Source organism: Leptosomus discolor, chromosome 7 (assembly GCF_034619465.1).
Source record: "Leptosomus discolor isolate bLepDis1 chromosome 7, bLepDis1.hap2, whole genome shotgun sequence".
In the NCBI taxonomy this organism is placed as follows: Eukaryota; Metazoa; Chordata; class Aves; order Leptosomiformes; family Leptosomidae; genus Leptosomus; species Leptosomus discolor.
This window is the reverse complement of record NC_141397.1, coordinates 8,338,536-8,360,979: the sequence shown is the minus strand read 5'-3', so window position 1 is coordinate 8,360,979 and position 22,444 is coordinate 8,338,536. Positions and strand designations below refer to the sequence as shown.

General features: G+C 38.6%; 1 protein-coding gene across 1 annotated transcript in view; it reads right to left on the bottom strand.

Moving 5' to 3' along the window:
• The window catches only part of DNAH11 (dynein axonemal heavy chain 11), a 110,521-nt gene that overhangs the window by 20,148 nt on the left and 67,929 nt on the right, over positions 1-22,444 (bottom strand). Inside the window, 8 exon segments of the mRNA XM_086468173.1 lie at positions 2,278-2,341; positions 4,998-5,017; positions 6,560-6,630; positions 6,633-6,693; positions 12,644-12,787; positions 16,685-16,858; positions 18,764-18,844; positions 18,847-18,999. Coding sequence (XP_086324299.1) covers positions 2,278-2,341; positions 4,998-5,017; positions 6,560-6,630; positions 6,633-6,693; positions 12,644-12,787; positions 16,685-16,858; positions 18,764-18,844; positions 18,847-18,999 — 768 coding nt within the window.

Here is a 22,444-nt window from a genome sequence, read left to right as displayed (position 1 = left end):
CTCGTGTGAGTGCCCGTCGCCAGGAAGGAAGCTGTGATCTCCATGTAGGCTACAGCAGCCGTCAGACAGCCACGCTTGCAGGACACTGACTTGTCTCAGGCATTTACACGGAGAAAAAAAAGCTGCCTAGTGCAGCATAAAAGAAGAGCTATACCAGATGCCTGGAATTACACTTTTCCCTACTGAAGCAAAGGGCAAACCCCCACAAATTTCTTCACAATGTTATCCCAGGCTTCCTTGTTTGTGATTTCTGGATTGAATACTAAACCCGTAAATTAAAGGAAAGCACAGCACCACCAGTATTTGTCCTGAACTACCTTCTACCCCATTCAGTTTTAAAAACTCTTCCATCAAAGTTTTCCTTCTCCCTAGACATGTACAGTCCATAGTGCTGGCTTGTAGGCTGAGGAGTCTTTTAAAAGCACACACTGAAATAAAGACACATGTAAATGTGGTGGTTACTTATAAAGAAAATCACTATACATATTTAAGTTGAGCCCAGTTTGCACAATTACTAGTATTAATAAGAATGGCTCCATACCTCTAGTGCAGCTCCTGTGGCACAACATCATAGTTACCATATTATTACAAAATACCTACCACCTTAAAATTGCCTAACCCCTGATACTAATCACAGAGCCCAAAATAAACCTAACTTTTGATGAACCTACTGAAAATACAAGCTCAGAAGGACCAACAGGCATACACTTCCCTCTGCAAGCGTGCAACATATTTATCTCCCATGTGTACCACATTTGTCTAAATATACCACACAATTTTTTTTTTAATCTCTGGACTGTAAGGCAAGCAATGCAATCATTTCCATGAGCTGAAATACTTCCTTGTGGAAAACATTAGCATTGGGGTACTATCAGGGTTTCTAATGAAAATTTTCACACAACGCAAGAGAAATATTTTAATATATATATACACATCTGTTGTCCCTGTATCTGCACAAAGCTGATACTTCACAGCACAGAACTACTTTTTGTTCCTTCTAAAAAGGTCTATTAATAAACATCTATTTTTAACATCACTTCCCAAATGCATTTTTCTCCTCTCTTCCACTCCTCCCCACTTGCAGGGAAACAATCAAAACAGAAATGAGGTATTTTATCTCACCGCTATTCAGTGAAAGCATCTTAAAAAGTTAAAGAGTATGGATTATTTTTATTTATAAAATTGTTCAATCCATTTCAGAGGATTCTTAAAAGAGTTAAGAATGACGTTTATTTCCAGGGTCCCACTATTGGAAACAATATACAGGGGTAATTTTGCATTAGTCTGCAAGGTAGGAGGTGGGTTTCTGGGAAGGAACTTTACCTGCAGACACATCTTTAGTGGAAAAGGAACAGGGAGGTGTTCCAGGCAAAACAACTCTCCACACAAATCAGTGACTTAAACTCTCGCCCAAAGGAAACATCTACAAAAAGATGCCCCCACAGTTCTGAGTGCTGACCTTGGGAAGCTTGGATTTGGCTTGAACTGTATTTCCAGAGTGTCCTCAGGCAACTCAGCCTGCCTGCTGTGCCTTAGCTGTGTGATTTAAAATTGGGTAAGAGTTCCACATGTCATATATTTCAGAGAATAAACTCCATTAACTGTGATATAATGCTGCGTTTTTTGGCACATGAGAAACAGGAAACACGTAGGAAGAAGTGAAGAGCATTTGCAGCAGTAAAGAAGAAAGGAACAGTCCAAAGCTTCACAAGGAAGGAAGGAGAAAGCTTTGCAGACACAAGTCTAAGGGTTAGAGCCGCTGTGCATTTACTGAGTACTATCACAGTTTCCTCCATGTACAGAGAAATGGGGATTATCCTAAATACATGCTCTTCCTGGAGCTGAAAAACTATGCAAGGTAGGTCTCTCTGCACAGCTCTGTCACTATTTATAGCATTTGCTGTTACACAAGTGTCCCAAAGGGCAGAATTTGGCATTGAGAATTGGAAAGGGAAAGAATTTTCTTTTGCCAAAGAACTTAACCTCTCTCTCCCATTCCCCTCAAAACGTATCTGTAATCTTAGGAAAGTGTATGTGTGTGTGTGCATATATATATATAAAATATATATATTATATATATACACACACACACACACTTGAAAACAAATACCTGCAAAGAGCCACTTTTAAACAGAGATCCGTACTTCAAATTTTTGAAAGACAGCAACTTTAACAAACCAGACTCTTCACTGGAGACTCCCATTTTGTACAGTAAATTTTACCTTTTGTGACTTTAGAAGAGGAATCCAGAAGTGTTCCATCAGTTCCTGGTAATACTGCTGTTAATAAGACATTACCACATAAAGTTTTCTTTTGTGCTTTGAGGCTTTCATTGGAGTGGCTCCAACATGCGTTTTCAGACAGCAAAGCAAAATTAGAAAATGTTGTCTCCTGAACAACTCGGAAGCGACAGAACGCTTAATCTCCACATTAAAAAACAGGAGCACACAAAAGCACAACAGGAAAGGTACTCTGGCAGCAAGAGATACACTTCCTAAGACTGCAAGGCTGGAAAAAAATTCATTCTTTCTGGTAGCGATTTGAAGCCTTTGAAGCTGAAAAAGTAGGATGGAGCTCTCCACCAAGCGTTCTGTCCTTTCCTTGTCTGATTTTGTTTATCAGTAATTGGTGCTTTTGTCTAGACCAGATACGGTACGGCAGACACACGACAGTACCGGCAGCATCTGGCATACTCCTGCCAGGTCCAGTATGGCACCACTGCCTTGTGCAAAGTGCAGTCATTTCCAGCAAGACCCAGAAAAGGCAAGGAAACATGAGTATTATAAGAAAAAGAAGAAAAGGAGAAAAAGAAAAACCTCGAAGATGTGACTTCTACATTTCTCTCATGTTTTTTCCCAAGGGAAGTGGCAAGGCAGAAGAGCTGCAGGCTTTTTTCCTCTCATTTGTCTGGCTTGTTTTAACCACCAGCTACAGAAGTTTTGCTGGGTTATGAGCTGTAATGATTTGGCATTTTGACAGGAAGGAGAATGAAGGTGGTCAAACACACAGGTTTCCTAGAAAGGTTGTGAAGTTTCCATCCTGGGTGAGACTCAAAACCTGACTGGACATAGTCCTGGGCAATCTGGTCTAACCAACCCCGTTTGAGCAGTGGGGGTAGACTAGATGATCTCAGAAGGTTCCTTCCAGCCTTAATGAAATGATTCTGTCAAAGTTTAACTCTAGAAAGTGTTTTCTTCATATCCTGGCCACCCTCAACCCGAGAGACCCGATTTCTGGAATCCCTTGTGCACTTTGCAGAGTTCATCTGAACCACACTCACCCTGCGATATTTTGGATGACTAGTCAGAACAGTCTCAGATATTGATGATTTCTTATTAGTAGCTATATGGAAAGCTGTTATTTTATTCCAGTTACGTTGTAAAGACAGCCCACTGTCTATTTAAAATGTTGAAATGGTGATGACTAAAGAATCTTAGAGAAATGAAACTATCTTCTTTAAAGAAAGTTAATGTTTAAGATATGGATCAAATCATCATCTCCTTTTCAATCAGTATTTATGACACCGTATAAAAGCCAAACTAGCAGTATTTTGCACATTATACTTTGATAGTTCTGTGCACACAATTCTCAGCAAAGGAACGAACTTATGCCTGATTGTACGCTCAAACAGTTTCAGCATGGAAAGGAAGGTAAAAATTTATCATCCATTAGAGTCATCTTCAAACCGACAAAATTCTAGATGTAAAATTGGAATAGACTGCCATAACCTTTCTTCCTTGTTTATACTGTTTGAAATACTCAGGATAAAATAAAAGTTTCACAGTTTGTTCACTTGCATCAGGGAAACCTCAGGAAATCATTCTCCAGTGAGCAGAGGGACTGAAGCAAAGAAAGGGCCAGCACGACAGAAGGAAAGCACGCTGCTGAACAACTTATGAGGACTATCCTTTACCCACTGTCCGCACAGACATTTATTTTTCAGAGCAATGACAGTAATCAAAACATATTTTTCCAGTCCTTTGTATGACATAATCAAAATCAATGAAAATCACTGAATAGAAAGTATCCTCCATACTGCAAAAAATTTGATGTAAAATGCTTACATTTTTCTGGTGCTAGCTGCTTGAGAGCTTAAAAGAATACTCTTAGATATGCTCATTTTTGAAAGCCTTAAAAATGTGTAAAATGAATATCAAATAACAACTCACACATTTTAAAAATAAATTTCTATGCATATAAAAACAAAGTAACAAAATAATTCTTCACATTTACATTCATGAATTCCATCTATATATTTTTCAGAAAAAATCATAAATATTTACTGAAATGGTTAAACCCCCTCTCCTGCAAAGACAGACACAGAATTCTACGGTAACACAAGTTTCAAACTCTTCTTAGGGATATAAAATATCCGCTAAGAAAATTGAAGGTTCTGTAATCAAAGTAGCGTGCTTAAAAGAGTTAGCATTTAAACGTTTCACAGTGTAAATGCAGGCAGTCAGGGTGTGAAGGCCTCCTAAACCCCAGTTATATTCGTAAGAGATACCCCACAAATGACAAGTAAAGGACTATTCCTGGTGAAAGCCCTAACAGCAAGCTTTGTAATGTAGCAGTTTTGTTTTAAAGTATTTCAGACACCCATTTTAGCCTACAGAAGTCACTGGATTCTTCTTTAAATCATTAACTGAAGGCAACAAGACAATACATCCATTAATTTACAAGAGGGCTTTTTGATTTATCCATCCTATCTTCTTGTTGCCACTGACTGGTAAGTCATAAACAATAAAGAGCACCCACCTCATTCTCCAAAATAGCTTTGAAATTTGAAGATTTACTAAACGTAGAATGATTGTCTATTTAAATCTTCAGTAATTTTACCATACCACCCAAGCACCATAAATCACTAGTGACATTGGCTAACAAGGGTTTAAGAGTTGGAACATGCAGTGTAATAAATTTCCAGACAGTTAAAAATCACTATAATTTTATTCTAATGCATTATAGATTGCCTGTAATGTCATCCTGGCCGGGGTGACCCATTTCTAATTTTGAACAGCTGTTCAGCTTGGGAGTTAGTTAATGATTAAATATAAATTGCCTGATTTATTAGTCTGAATGGTTGAGCTTCCAGGTCAATGCTATATAGACAAAATCATCAGTCTTGATGCTTTTCAGAAGTTAACTGTCTCCTGTTCTAGTCAAAAAGAATTTATTCTCAGAGGAAAAGACTTGACGTTCTCAATTAATCCTTTTAAATATTTCCCCCTTAACTCACAGAGTAAGATCACTAGTAAAAACTCAAATCTTGGAGAAAAACTTCTTTTAAACTATGTATAAACCTGCAAATCCAAGACTTGGAGACTACCTATGGGCAAAAGCCATTTGTGTCCATGGAGCTTCCAAAGGCTTTGGAGGTCTGCAGGGTCAGGCCAATACTGACTGTCTCAGGTGTCTTGGGGCAAACAAAAGTTCTCATACACAGATTGACTCCACTGTTTTTCTGTCAAAGGAAAGATTATTTATCTATTTTACATTTCTAGGCATATTAATTTCGGAATCAGGTATCAAAACCAGATCTGTTTTAATAGTGCTGAGTTTTTTTGATTAGTTCTACACACTTAGAACATTTTTTTCCAAACTGATTTAATCTTGATCGCTAGCCTCTGCTGAGAGATTTGCAGAAATAAAAGTATTCACTCTCTGATCTTAGAAAGCAAGGTCACAGGGATTTTATGAAATCCAACTTAAAATATTTATTCAGACTGCCTTGGGAACTCATGTTGTAGTCTAAATATTCTTTGTACTTTTAATTTCCTGTTATTTACACTTATTTGCCAAAAAGGAATGGTTAAAATGTTAGATGATGAATTGAGACAGCATAATTTCTGTAAAGACCTAGGAGAGACTGCACAGCAACGCTGCAGCTGACTTAAATGGTTACTGACCGTTAAATAGGCATGTGTTAGCTTTAACGATGTTTGTCTGCAAATAAAGCTAATAACCACACTGAAATGTATATAATTTTAACATAAACACATTTCATTCTCATTTAAAAATTAATAGTTTCTGCAAAAGAAAAAAAACAACAAACAAAACCAAACCAAAGAGCAAATATCTGACTGGTGCCTTCCAATTATTCGCAATCTAAAGTGCAACGGGGGCAGATGCAGGGTGACTCCATCCTGACCTAGAGGATTATTCAGTCTTTCTGCTCATTAACTAGAGGCTGCCCAGGCTGTCACAACGTGTTCACAGTTGTGTATAAATGTGGCGACTTAGTTACCGAGACTTCTCTCTAGCAATCATGCCAGTATCGGTTGCTCAGCAATACCTGATCTTTAGGAAATGCAACTGTGGTGCAGCGCATTTTACTTCTCCGGATTTTATTATGAGTTTATTTGTGGTTTGGGTTCGGTTGGGGTATTTTTGTTGCGGGGTTTGTTTTTTTTTTTTCTTTTTTAAATGATTTCTTATAAAGGTCACCTTGTCACCTGCGCCCCCACACCTTTTTTCCTCACACAATCCTCGAAAATTTAACACGCTCAATAAAATATTTCAGAACTCACAGTAGGATGAACATTCAGCAAAATCTTCTTACCTCAAGTCCCTTGACCAACCTCTTGGCCAGCTCAATCACCTTGTTTGTTCGGTTCATGTCATCTTGACAGTGACTTTCTCTGCAACTGCGTTCTCAATTGAAGCTGTGAGCTTACACTGATTGCTGTCCAGAATCTGGTCAGAGCAGGGATGGATAAATATTATAGCTTAAGTTCTGTGGGGTTTTTTGGTGTTTTGGGTTTTTATTTATTTATTTATTTTTTATTTTAAAGAATATATTTTAATGACAATAATTGTAGACAGTACCTTTAAGCCTGAAGGATACAAACTTTAGAGGAAAAGTTTTGTACTCTATGGTCTTTCTACAGCTCCTGGCACAACACAAGTATGCTAACCAACAACAATTTAGAACGGAACCATCATTAGAAGCCCCTACCAAATATCCATTTAAATTGTGGTGATCAGGTGCTTGGAGATAATAACAGGAGAAATGGTTCTGCTAGATGACAATGACCAATTGCAATGGCCAGACCTGGAGGTCCCAAACAAAAGTTCAAGTTTCTTGTGCAAGATTCAGTCACATCCTAGGACGCTGTAACTATGTCCTACGCATTCTGGAGCATTTAAAATTGTAACAGATAGAGAAAAAAATGCAAGAACAAAATTATTCTTTTCATTTTATGTATGAGCTGGTGGCATAAGAAGATCCAGCAATTTGCTCTTGGGCAGACAGGATGGTTTCACTAGTGGCAGAAAGCAAGCAGATCTCCTGCATGATGATCCACACCTTCACCAAAGATCTTTAACCACACTTCTGTGCACTCTGCTCAAAAACCAGCAACATACCCCCTCTCTCTGCTTTCAGAGATTTCATACTGAATGTATCTCAACTCAGCAGCAGTCACTGCCCACCCCCAGTGAACCCCTGCAAGTTCCCTCTCTTAGACTGCTCAGACCCTTTATTTTCTCCAGTCTCCATCACTCCTGCCATGTAACTGGTAATTTGCTGAGTTGCAGCATTTTCTCCAGATTCTCTTAACTGAGCAGCTAGGATGACATTGTATTTTAGATAAAATAATGTAAAATTGTTTCTGTTAATGCCTACTTAACTGAAACAGCTGAAAGATGCTTGGATGAGGAGCTATCTTGTTATCATTGTTAAAGTTACAACACCCTGTCTTTCTGAAAAAGTCTAAGAAATACAGCTATAATCAGTTAAGAATAGTCAAGTCAACAAAATGGGGCAGAGGGGGAAAATCACAAGTTTCTTCGGGTTGAAAATATAATAAGTCCAAACTACTGCATTTGATCATCAAAAAGAATGAAACTTTGTAATGTTTCCTTTACAATTCTTTTCTACTCCATCAGAAAAAAAAAAAAAGAGAATCTTCTCCAGCTCAGCAAACTAAGAAGAATTAACAAAGAGAAAGGTGTTAAAAAAGTCGGATAGACGAATGATAAAAGCTGAGAGGTCAACACCTTGAAAAGTACTATTTTTACAATTAATCAGGTGAAGTAAAAGTTGAATAGAAGAACAGGGCTTGAAAGACCATTTTGAAAATAGAAAAGACAAGGCAAGACAACAGAGGCTGCAGCAAGTTGCCTGAAAATGTTTTGTTTTTCTGGAGTGACTACAGAACTAACAACAGCGAGTTCCACTTCAGAACAAAATCTTCCTATTTCAGGTTTAATGGAAGAACCGAAACAGGAGCAAGGGGCGCACGTCTCCACAAGAGCTTGGTGGTTTTGCAGGAGCAAAGACTTAGATCTCATCTGCCAAGTTTAGTGCTTGAATTGATGGTGTGCAATCAGGAAAGGTAAAAATAATATATAAATTAAAAGTAAAAAATAAATTGGCAAAAGGGGGAAAGATGAAATTACAACTTGGAGCTTAATAAAGAAGGTTGGCTTGATTTCTTAGGGATAACGAGGCAGCCAATCCACTTTTCAATGGTGATGGATCTTAAATTGAGAGACTAATGAGGACTTCTGCTCAATAAGGGCATCTCACAGAGGTGCCCTTAAATTAAAATTTCATCAGGCTAGCATGCAAGGCATAAGAAGAATGAACACGGAAGCAGTTCTGTACTCACTGGTTTTTTTGAGAGAGACTTATTTCTAGACATCCCGAGTTTGCCTGCATGCTAACATAGATCTGACCATAGTTCAAGTACACTCATCCATCAAAGGCTCAGGCAGTAAAGATGGCAAGAACATTCTTCTGCAGTGAGACATGCCCCACCATCTCTGCGGGGGTTTTTTGGTACATAACAGCCCCTTTTATCAGAGCACTTCCTACCTCATGACTTTTGAGTAGGAAAGTTGTCACTACAAAACACGCCGTTCCCTTTTGTCATTCTTTCATAGGATGTAACATAAATAAAGTACAAGCCCAGCAGCAGCTGGATTACATATCGCATTTCATAGCCCAGCACTCTGAATTCTACATGATAAATCATGTGTTTTAAAAACCATTAATTTCTGAGAAAGTTAGTGCCATGGAACTGTGCCCCACAAATCACAGCAGAGCGCCCTTGCTCTCTGTAGCAAGCCTGCTGGACTGCGCCCTTGTATAACCCTCTTCAGGCACAGGGTGTACCTTCACTGTACTTAAGTGCTCTCATATATTAATAATAATGACTGTAATGATAAACAAAACGAATTGCACCATATCTGCCAAAAGGATGAACTTGGCCCAACTTTTTAGCCTTAACACTAACAAACATAACTACTTTTCCTTCCTTTTTTTTTTTTGCATATTATAGGTATACTTACTGTGATATATATGTGTGTGAACATAAAATAATTTTCACAAATAATTTTAGCACATAACTGTAGTCTCTCGAAGGATGGAAATCTGATTTAATTTCACTCAAAATACTTAAAAAATAATTTTCCTGGTTAAGAAACAATCCTTTTTTCTATTTCCTAACCTGCTTTTCTTTCCATTTACTGTAAATACATAGCAATTATTTGATTGGATGGACAAACGTATGTACTCATATATTGAAACTCTAACATACAAAAAATGATCAGTAGTCATCATCATACACAAAGTATTTTTTTAATCATGTTTAAAAGATTGTAAATGTTTAAAATTACATACTATATTAGTACTGGTCTGTATATATTTGACATTAAAATAATTACTGTAACAATATTCATTACAATATTGCCCACAGAATCCTTTAGGTTGGAAAAGACCTTTAAGATCATCAAGTCCAACCACAGACCAACCGAGCCAGGTGTACCTATGCTTAAACCAAAACCAAGCAGTGATGGATTTCATGGAATTAACGACTGTCAATTCTGTCAAAAAGTAAAAGCACAGAGGCAGGAAGGGGTCCTGTTCTTTACTCACCAGTCTGCAGAGCTCATTCCACCTCCTGAACCTTACTAATGAACTCAGCCTCTCATCATCTTCTAACACATCACAGGTACTAATGATCAGAGGAAACGCATCTCTCGGCCATACAGTTTTCATAGGTGAAACCTCCTGGATTAACATTTTATGAAGTGGGTGTTACATGCCCAACCTGTTATAATTCTGGAAACTTAAAACTTCCTTCTAAGATTCCTACATTGTCTGAAGCTCTGGTGCATGCTAATTTGCATATTTTTTTTTCCTTCTCCTTGCCAGTCCTGGGGAAACTATCAATGGCTTTTATATACCTGTGTCTTCATGCTATGCACTACATTATAGACAGTTTGATCATTTCCAGTCTGCACAGAGGGATTAGGTAAGACTTAAGTTAAATATGTAATTAATTAAAATCAGGTTACTTCAATCATTTTCAAATCTTTTCTTTAAATAACATTTTAAATCCTGTCAATGGACAAGAAATTACATTCCTTTCTGTGAGTACAACAGATACATAAATTATGTTAGTCCATGTGTACATAAGCTTATGCACAGCGCACCCCATTGGGATACAGCACATGTGTAAGCAAGAAGTGTGTGGCAACGAGTTACTTCAATCACCTCACACACGGCATGACAACGCTTTTAGAGGAGAATCCTATCACTAGCTGGAATTTGCAAGACTTTTGAATGAACAGCATTTTGCACTGGCCTGTGCAAAGAACTGCACTGTAACTGAAGCTTTTCAAGTGAAATATTTGGAGGATGCATAGTAGCACACTAAAAAATGGCGATTGTACCTGAGATGACATGCAACGTGGACCATGAGAAGCAAAAGCAGAAGTGAAGGAATAATACACCTTCGAAACAAAATTTTACCAATAATCCTCAGTCATTAAATGACGGATTAAAACATGGACTATGGCAGTATATAAATTTTTCAAGTTTCTTCATATATAAAAATTTAATCCCCTTCTGGCATCTTGAAATTTTTGCATTGAGTCACAGCTCAGTTACAAGAAACAAGCCAAAAGCAAGTTTTGTAGAGCAAGTGTGCGCAGCAGTTTTTACTGTATCATTAAAACACTCTGCTACCACTCATTCTCTAAAGCCTTACAAACACATTTTAGCATACATAATATACACGCTGCATAAATAAGTATTTCCTTTTTATTCTTCTACTGAAGTTCATCATCTCATAAAATATTACTGGATGAACAAAATTTCTGCTTTATTTTTGGATTCATGAGATGGTATAGGCTAGAAGGACCTTAGCAGGTAATCCAGTCCAACTCTCAGCTCAAAACAGGGCCAACTTCAAAGTTTTCTTTGAACTATCCTCAGTCAGCCCCGTGTCTTCTTCTCTAAGCTACTAATGAATAAACAATAATCAAGAAGCATTCACAAGAATTTCACATTTTTCCTTCTAGCATGTATTATTTTGCATTTACCAACAGTGAATTGCACCAGCTATAGTGTTCTCCATTCAACAACCTCAGGAGCTCTGGAGCTCTTTAATGCTATGAGTAACACTGGCTGGAGAATCAAAAATTACAGCTACAGGCCCTTAAAAAGTAAGTTCATCAGATTGATCAGCTATGGTATGAAAAGTCATAAAAATAATAGTTTTAACTGGATCCTCCCACCTTGTAAAAGGAAGCCTGGTTGAACATGCAGCATGGATTTTATGAAGTGCTTAGGAAAAATATTCCCATTAAATGGCAACGTAATGACTGTTGGCCTAACATGGGGAACGGGTAACTGCAGAGGGGACTGCAACTTCATCTGCAGTGCAGCATTCTCCCTCCTAGGGACTCAGCATAACAGAGACAAACTCCTAACCGCCTCTAGAAAAATTCCTGAAGAGATGAAAGGGGAAGTAAGTACATATAAAAACAGGGGACTACATTCAAAGTTGGAGGCTTACTGAACTGCAAGATCTCCTAAACCAGGAAGAGGTTCTTTCAGATACTGTCAGGCAAGGAACAGAGATGCATTAGTGCTCTTTGAGGAATACATTAAAACAACAGAAGATTCCAGGAGTTTCAGGGGTGATTGCTGTGTATTAAAAATAGTAATTAAAAAAAAAAAAACATTCAAAGGCTATTTTTGACTAAAAAAGTAAGTATTTGCACTTAATAATTACACATCAGTATAACGTGTGAAATAAAATCCATAATTGTTCAGTAACGCTGTCTTTTAGTGTAGATACAAGCTTCATTAAGCAGATAGACTTTGACTTGGATGGGCAACTCCAAGGTCACAAAGCTAAGGCTATATCATACGGAGACAAAATACATGCTGCAGCAGCTGATGGGACTTTTGGGGTGGGGGGCAGAGGGGCCAGAAGAGGAAGAGAGATGGTGAAAGCTATCTTTGTTTACCCATTACACCTGCAGCTCCTTCAGAATAAGAAAAAAAAAAAGGATAATAGACAGCATGAGGAAAACCAGGAAACTGATGAAATAAAGCATGGAATTCTCAGATACCGTAAACTCGCAGATTTCCAAGTTTCAGTAAAAGCTTGTTCTCTTAAATTGTTAACAGAAAACAGTGAGAATAATCCCCACATTACAGATTTGTTCTTCAGTAGGTTTGTGGGGAAAATAGCATAATCCTTAATGAAAACAAATTTTAATATTTGGACTAGGAAGTAATAAAATCAATAAAAATAAAATAAATTAACAAAATAAAATAAAACCAATAAAATTAAGTGGGCTCAAGATATTAGAGAATAATGCTTATTAATCAAGCAGTACTTACAAGAAGCTTTTTCTTAATGGCTTCTAGTTTTTCTGTAGCTGCTGCTAATTCAGCATTTGCCTGGGCCAACACACATTTTGGCCCTACCTCACAATACACCTTGAAAAAGACATACAACGCAGGCACATTAGACAAGAAGTTTGTCTCACATTCATTATAAAAATTACGGATGACTTTACATTAGCTAGAATCAGTTTTAAGTGAAATCTGAGCACCTCCACAGCTTTCTGCAATGATTTAATAGTGAAAATTTCTATGATTCCATTGGTGAAAATTTATCTGGTAGAGTAAGCCTGGAGGGTGTGGCATATCATCTGCAATTTGCGTATTTGGAAGATCATCATACACATTTTTAAGATACATTGCCTGGGGCTGGAGTTAGTTATATTTGATTCATCTCTATCCTTGTACCTCATGCTCATCTCACAGGCTCATTTCCTGTCAGGTCTTGCTTAAACAAAGTCTAATTACAGAGAAAGGGGATATTACTGTGATCAAGAAAGACGTTAACACTTGGATCAAGCACTATGCATTGCCAGTAACAAGCCTCTAAGAATTTAATGTCCTTACAAAACGTGCTTCTACAATTGTTAGGGGCACTGTCCTGTATACATTTATTACATGGGACACACACAGACACTGTCCATGGAAATAACAAAGATTAACAACCAATATGAATTACATTATAAATGACAAGTTACTAATGAAGTTAAATTTTTTGCCCATCTCTTTGATGTAGCTTTTAGGATGAAATTCCCAGTGTATATTGGTTCGCATCTTAGCCACAACATATTTTTTAACTTAAATACTGCATATACATATAGTTTTGGTTTGGTTTATATTTCTTCTAACATGGTTTGAGACCCATATTAGTAAACTAACTTAAAGTGAAAAGTTTAGAACAGCCTATCTACATTTATCCTGTAGCCGGTGCTAAACTGTAACAGTCACTCTATCACCAACAACCCCTCACCAGCCAGGGAGGGGAGTCGGAACAAGTAGAGCAGACCCATGGGTGGAAGTGAAACAGGTTTTAATGAGCTAACACCAATACCAACAGAGTTACATCGAGTTATACTCAGTCAAACGAATATCTAGTTCTCAGGAGCAGGAAGAAGCCAGAGGAGGAGCAGGAGGAACCCCAGCAGGAACTCCACAAGAGCTCGCTCTCCTCAGCAAACCTTCCCCCTTTATAATGACCGTGACAGGCTGCCCAGAGAGGTTGTGGAGTCTCTGGAGACATTCAAAACCCGCCTGGACGCGTTCCTGCGTGACCTACTCTAGGTGGTCCTGCTCCGGCAGGGGGGTTGGACTAGATGATCTTTCGAGGTCCCTTCCAACCCCTGACATTCTGTGACACGAGGGTGTGGGCTACCCCTGTAGCTCACTCGGGTCAGCTGCCCTGGCTGACTCAAACTGCTGACGGCCTGCCTGGCACGGCTGGGGTTCTGTCCAGCCAAACCAGGACAACAGCCAAATGCTTCTTCTGTTGAAGTTTTTAAGGATGTAACCAGGTGATCCAGTACTACATTCACAGTACCTAGTGCTTCTAACAGGACACAGTATTTGCCATTAAAACAAACAGCTAACTTAAGTCACACAAGTTGCATTATAGTTCTGCCTCTCTTTTTCGCTTATGCTTAGCTATTCATTGCTTACTGATGCCCAAAGAAAATATGGGCCAAGATAATTTTTTTTAAGGGAGAAAAAATTAAACAGAGCAGGTTACAGATAAGCCTTAGGACAGTATTTCTCAAATCTACTTCCCCTCACAAGGAGATGAAGGAGCTTTTCATCCCTGTCTCCAGAAGCTTAGTTCCCTTCACATCAATAACTTCTACGGCACAGAGCTCTTCAATGGTGGTTAAATTGTTAGAAGAGCTGGAAGCAGTGTGCCCTTAGCAATCAGACCATGAGTAGAGTGGCTCAAATATACCACGTAATTAAAGAATGCACTTCAGCTGAGGGAGGTAAATCAAAAAAGCTGGTCAGTCTGGATCCATCTTTGCTCCTAATCCTCAGCTAGTGTCACCATCACCCATACAGCTACACCATGCTCTGCATGTTTTCCTCCTTTGAAGGCACTGACACATGCATCTTTGTCTGTAAAGTACTCTGGCTGGCATCATTCAGAGCACACAAATGGCCAGTAAAATGACAGCAGTGTTACTGCCCCCTATTTAAAAACTTAGCAGTGTCACATTCCTAGTCAGACCCTGGTTGGTTACTATATAAATATGCAGCTCTGCCACATTTATGGGGCGTCCAGACTGACTCCACTTTTCCTGATGAATCTGATCTAAAGCGATTTCCACTCCACCTTTTCTTAAGCAATGCTTCACTCTAAGGCAACATCTCCAAGGTATTCACTGGGTTAATGCTGCAAAACTCAAAAAACCCTTATAAACTCCAGTTTGAAACCTATAGAACAGGAAAGCCAAAATAACTTTTTTTGAAGGGTGACAAATTTTAATCAATTATGAAGAGCATTCACAAATTACTTAGGTGGAAGACGAATTCTCATTTGCTCTTTTTTATTGGTAACAAAAATTATAGAAGATTAATATTTAGAAACTATCACCAGCCTTATGAAATAGTTTTAATGTAACACAAAATGACACTTTCATTTCCAATGAACACATTTCAGAAGTGCAATAAAACAATGAACAGGGGAGTACGGTAATCATTAATGTCACGCGCTGAACTTCATCCCTGAAAAAAGTGGCCCAAAGATGTGATTATCCCACGATAATCACTCTGAGTTTCACAGAGTAGCTTAATGAAGTAATTAAGAGTTGTGTTAAGGGTGTATTTTGATCATCCAAACCCATCAGGAGCATATGGAACCAATACAGGAAAAGTACCACTGAAAAGTGGTTGGTAGGATGTGGAGCTGTTGGATCCAATTTGTGCAAGTTTAATTAATTGCACTATTTGGACTTAAAACTTTATAGCAATTTTTAAGTCCTATATAAGATACAGACCAGCAAAAGGCCGAAGACCATAATTAGCATAATCCAGAAAAACCTAAGTGTCCTGAACCAGTCTTTATTTATGTCAGTGTCAAAAATCACTTTTCTCCCACAAAACTATGATGAGACATGGTCATTAGAAAAGTATTAAATATCACCTAATAATAAGTCATCTTTAATAAACAAAACAGAAGAGAATGAAAGACCATTTTGATTGCTCGGACACCCTGTTGATCAGTATCTGAAAACTGTTTACAAACTTCTTGGCAACTTGAAGATTCCATAGCCCAAAACCAGGCATTAACAACTACTACAAGTCAAGTAAAAACTTCTCTCTGCAGTGTCGATAAATGACACATCAGATTTTGTAGTAAAATGCTAGAGTTGAATAAGCCCTTTGGACTTTAAAGACAAAGGAACTTCAGTTTACAGCATTCCATACTGCTGGTGTTTTATTCCAAAAATCGTGTTTGTAACAGTAGAAAAACAATCTACAGAGTCCAGATGAAATTGTGCATTTCTATTCATTCTGTAGTGAAGACTAATGCATGTAAACGTCTATGATTCCAACACGAATGTGGTAACTAATGTTAATAGGCTGACCCGAGAACAAAAAGAAGAAGATTCAACACTGACGACACATATTATTAGGAATGCTATTATAATCTTACAATTCAAGGTTTGTACCTTGTAATATTGTGAGATACCAGAATGAACTTCTGTATCAATTGAGTTGTTCAATTTACCTAAAGCCTTAAAGCCTTTAGAAACCTGAAGTGCTCAGAGATGACTCTCTGACCTTTACTGTATTACAAATAGGTCTGATTCTCAAGATCCACATCCATTAAATGCTTGAATGAGCTCAGTATTTATTGTTCTTTCATCTCATTAAAACAGCTAAAAGGTTGGGAAAAGGCATAATGTAAAGAAAGGTCAAGTGGTAATCATGGTGTGAAATGCTGTTACATGTGCAAGTATAATAATTCCTTAGACTTTATGCTCCCTAGAGAGGAAGTTGTTCAAAACTGTTCACCTAAAAAGGTTTATTTTGTGCTAAATATAGCTCAACAGCACTAAATGGGGGAATCAGACTGACCTTTTGCTCCTCTGCATCTGCAAGGGCCTTTTCTTGGCTCACTTTCTCAGTCTGAAACCCTATCTTAGCAATCAAAGCTTCAGCATCTTGATTTCTCAGCTGCAGTTCTGCCTCTTGAGAAGCAAATTTGGATTTCAGATCTTCTACCTACAGGGCAAAAGGTAATGCATTACTCGGGAGCAAGGGTCATCAGGTATGGTTCTGAAAAGATTATACCACATGAGCCCCAAAAAGCTGAACTGAAAACAAAATTCATGCTTGTGGGTCTCAGTACTAAAGGCGTTGTCTTTTTTTAATTTTGTTTCCATTTCACAGCTCCTTGTTTGTAGCTCACAGAATTTTGTTGACACAAAAAGTTCAAGAACAGCCTAACTGCTCTTGCCAGGCACCCCACAGCTCCCTCGAGATGCTCAGATGTCTGCCCAGCTGCTGAGGCTGTCTGTAACCAGGTGTCTCAGCGGTGCAGCACGGCCCAGCTGCAGCACCTAGCAAACAAGCAAATGGAAAAGCAAAAGGACACAACGGAAAACGCTGGGTAATCACTCTGAGCAGACAATTCCAGCAGAGGTTTGCTGAAAGGTTAAGACAGACTCAGAGACTGATGAATAAAGACTGCCTGTTAGTTTGCTGAAACAGCAATTTATTACTTGCCAGGTGAGAAACCCATATCAAAATATCCATCGACAATATATTCCCATATATAAAGGAATTGTTTCAAATTCCTGTGGGTTTTTTTAAATTTTTTTCCTCTATCACTCCAAGCATATTATCTGGCTGCTATTCATGATAAAATGCTGTATTGTAACCAGAGGGGGTTCTTGTTAACCTGATCTGGATAGGAATGATAAAACAAAGAGGAAGACAAGTAGTAGAGGGCTTAAACTTTCATCACATGGAAGGTCTTGAGGGCCCTTCTTTGGTTGCCTTCTGAAATCTTAAAAAACCTACAAAGTTTAACTTTACAGAATTTTCCATTTTGAAATGAGATGACAAAGCGGCAATATTGAGTTGTAACAGGTGACTCAAGATCCCAAATCTCTCCACTCAGCTGATTTTTCAATTTATTTGAGCTGACTATGTCTTTTTCTTTCTGAAAAAACTAAACAGTGCTACGTTTGATATTCTTATGTAGAGCTCCAGAGTGCAGGACAAAAATGGCTCCGTGTTCAAGCGCCTGGCTAGATAGGAGCCGTGGCTCTGTTTGCTAGCACAGCATGCAGCACTTGAAACTGTCAAATTTCCTTTTGGTCATCGTCAGATTAGAATTCAGAGAAAAAGAGCATTTTTGCTCATTTACTAGTACGGGATACCTTATTAAAAACAGACTTTAAAAAACCAGTCACCCTTTTCTGTTGCAGATCTTCAGCTGGCAAGGTGGGAATGTGCCAGTCAGCTCCCGTTACTAATCTCATGCAGTAGCATCAAGCCGCAACGTTACGCAAAGACTGCAGCTGAGCATTTAATTTGCATTTTTTAATAAAAACATGCAGATCTTATTTTTAATGAAGAAATCCCCCCCCTCCTGTCTTTGTGGACTGATCAGCCACAAGTGAACCATAGGCGGAAGCACTGACTGGGGTCTAAGGGGCATTAGCCCCACAAAAAGGTGACAACAGCTGATGGAAAGGCTCCACACTTGCTCTTCCTGCTTTCACTACCCCTCAGCTGGTCACTGGCCATGCTCAAAATCCACATGTACAGAACTGCATCTTCTCTCTCTCCATGGTTTGGCTTTTACAGTGTCACTTGCTTCCCCTCCCACCATGTTACTGTGGCCCCACTACGCTCCCTTTCCCTCCAGATTTTCTCTTTGCTCAAATGGATGGACCTCTCTTTCCAAAGACAGCTAAAGAGCTCAAAGAGCTTCTACATGGAAAAAAGAACCCAAACTCCCCAGTTTCCGAGATCAGGTAATTTAAATGAAACACAGAAATGCCACCCCTCAACTAAGCAGACTAATGAAAAGGTGCTGCGACAACCTTGCTTTATTGCAAATAAAACCAAGATTATTTATAAAGAATGAAAGAAAAGGTTGTGACTTTCACAGTTTACCTGGAAAGCTGCTGCCTTCAGGTTCTGCATGCCATTCACCAAGTGCACCACGTGTTCCAACATCTCCTTGCTTTTCTTCTCTCTAGGAGGATCTTATAAAGCAGGATTTGCTCCAGAAAACTCTTCGGCGTGGTGCAATTGTATTGCCTCTCATTATGATTGTATTTGGCACACAGCATATTCACAACGGTGTGGGTATAAACCATGAAATCACAAATGGAGTCCTGGATGAGTGGCTGAACATACCCAGTAACAAGAACAAATGTAAACACAGAAGCAAATAAATGTTTCCAAAATTAAGTTTATCTGTATAAGTCAGAAAAGGTTGCCTTTCTAAGGATGGCTCGTTCACAAAACTATTCTTCAGTCTACCCTAACCACAATTTTGTCAGCATGTAGAAAACATTAAAGCAAAATGAGCCTTCCCCAACTTTTTTGCATATACATTAATTAATGCCGTGCTGGCATTCATTAAGTCTTCATCACCACAGAAGCTCAATATTTCAACATACTTTTTTTTTTTTTTTTTTTTTTTAAATAAACACTCCTAAAAGCTAAACCCAGAGATTACATCAGTCACTATACTGCTACAGGCAGAGTTAATACTACACGGATTTTCTATTTCACCTCTGGAAATCCTGTTTAAGAAAAATCCTGTATACATTAAAGGAATACAATAGAGTGGTTACTCTGATCACACTGATCCCCACCTAACTCATATATCATCAAATTCCTATTTGAAGTGAAGTGCATTTATGCCATTAACTTCAGATCGAACAGAACTGGACTCCACAATTTAGATTTTTGAAGTTGTACAAATCCCTGCTTACCTGTGCTGGCCAAAGTCTGTGACAAACTAACATAAACTGTCACAAGGGCAGGATGAGATCGCTGTGGAGTGCTACTGAAAGCTGAGTCTCCTCATACCATAAAATGTCAGAAAATCAGCCACACTTTTATGCTGAAGAGACCTTCTATCAGTGCCAAGGAGTATTTGACCAGAAAAGTAGTTACGACTTAATGGAGTTCAGAGTCACTCTGAGCTGTGACAGCTGACGCTCTTCCCAACGTGCCACCCAGGCATCAAACCACAAGGGACACCTCCAGCTCCAAGCAAATCTCAGCATGCTGCAGAAACAACCCCAGAGCAGTCCTGTGGCCCCAGGGGGGGCTGTGCTGAGTGCCACACAGCACTGCATGGGGTTTCTCTCTCATCATAGGGAGGAAAATGCAGCTGTAAGACTGGAAAACACTTTTCACATACTAGATGATAAGCAAAACAGGCTACACATATCTAAAACAGCTCCGGATGGTCATTTAGTCATGTGTTTCCAAGGAAAATGCAGAGGCAAAATGCCTGTCTTTGTTCACCTCTCACAGCAAGGACAGAGGTAGTTCCAGGACTAAAGCTCCAAGGTCCGTTTTCTAAATTTTTTGAAAACTGAACTAGCAAATACAAGATATTACTACACTACTTTGAATTGGGAGTATACTTCCCCAGGATAAAGGTGAAATAAGAAAACCCCAAACCTCTTTTTTTTTTTTTTTTTCTCCTCATTTTAAAGGACCCTATCTACCTATATTACTAGAATACATGCACATACGTGTCTAAGCAAGGGTACCGTATGCAGAATTTACAGGGAAATACTAAGAAATCCCATTTAACTCCACCACCGTAACTAACTTCCATTTTGTCCTCTATGACTTCTAGCATGCTTAAACTTTATAATTTGTGGAGTCACATCTCCCTCATTTTAATGATTATTTATTGCATTCTGTACAAGACAAACCCAGTTCAATTAATCAAGGGAAGCCTAAAAATCAATTAATATGAATTAAATGAGCTACACCGACTCTTAGGAAAGTCACACATAATTTACCAAAGCATTGTCAATAATGCTTAGGGAACTTTAGGAAAATTGCTCACGAGTGGCTGTTGGTGCAGTTAAATGTTTTAAGCCTACATCATTAATATTACAATCAGGCCGACGCAGAAAGACTTGCCATTTTTCTCAGTAAGAAACCTCATTATTGTCTTGTGACTTTTAAAAGCTAGTTTAGAAGAATACTTATTTCACCTATGATTACAAAACCAGAACTAAAACAAGGACTAAATAAAGAATAATTTGCATTTAGGGAAAGCAGAAATAAATTGCTTTACAAATAAAAAAAATCAGAACACCATTAGCTGAGGCAAAGCTACCATAAATTCACCTCAAAAAAAGAAAAAAAAAAAAGGCGTTTGTAAAAGCAAGGCCAGTCAGCAGGAATGGACATTTAATGCAGATTTGAGCAGCGCTTGGCTTCCAAGTGAAACGTGTTCCAGCCTTTTTCTCCTTTTTTCATTGTTTGTGACACACACGCACCCTGCAGAACAGCTCTTCCCAGCAAAAGACAACCTCCTTACACATGATCCTTATGAGAGGTCTCTACTCAGCAGCCCTGAAAAGCCCGCTAACAACAGTTTCATTTGTAAATCAGTGAGGGAAGAAGTGGGTTCCGGTAGAGCTGGAAGTGGCCCGAGACAACTTGTCTCAATGGGGCAAAATAACTATTGTTATCGAGCTTAACAAAATGGCACAGCATGGGAGACACGCCGAGCCAGAGAGCAGCTGGTTGTAATTCACACTGGTTTTCAGAAAACACTAATCGTTCCCGAACAGACCTCTTTGAGGATTGGTCTTCCCTGCATTTTCCATTTGTCACTTTCTCTTATGATAAGGTCAGCGGTGACAGCACTTCCTGACATTAACAGCTGTGGCTTTTAAAAGGGTCATTGTGGAACTACTAATTGCAGTAATTTCATTAGCATAAATTATTTATTCTGCCTTTCATTTATCTCCAGGTTTGGGGTTTTTTTTTAATACTACATTGTACTTTTCAATATATGCCCATTCAGGGTTGTAGGCAAAGGAATTATTGCCAATTTAGCCCTCTTAAAAAAAAAAAAAAGGAAACAAAAAAGAGTTGATACAGTTACAAAATCTGATTTAACTGCAGTTCACTAGAAAGCATAAAGTAGCTTGAAGCCAATAATGAAGATTAGGCTGGTACAAATCAAAATCACTCAATAGTCCTAAAGAAGACTGAGCAATAAGCCTATATAGAATCTGAAAGAAAATATAAGGGTGAAGTCTGTTCATTCTTACTCAGTTTCTCTATTCTAGGCCTTGGCTGACTGACTTTCAAGTATGCAAAAAAACCCCAGTGCAAGTTATAAGCAGAGTTTAGGCAGGAGTTTTGCCTGCATCCTCCCTAGAACTTCCCTCGGGATGAAAAACAGTCATTACCAAATTGATAAATCTTAACTCTTTGCAGTTGAGCTAGCCGAAACATGCCTAGCAAAGAGTAAAACAGACCAATGTCACCAAACCTGAATGCACCCCACGGGCAGTTACCAAAACTGAGACTAAAACCAAGCCAGCGTTTGTCTGAAAGGAAGAAGTAACTGGGAGTGTGGGTGGGTGGGCAGCAGGGAGTTGGGAGAAGGCAAAAACGTTACTTCAGGCTGCTGCTTTGCCATATCACATGTTGTAAAATACTCTGGAGTACGACAAACTAGGAGCACAATGAATTTATCCTTGGTCTGCTTAACAGTGTGTGCTGTTTTCTAGATCTACATGAATTACTCCACCAGCGGAGGAGCAGCATACAGGACAGCATACAGGACAGCACCAGCAA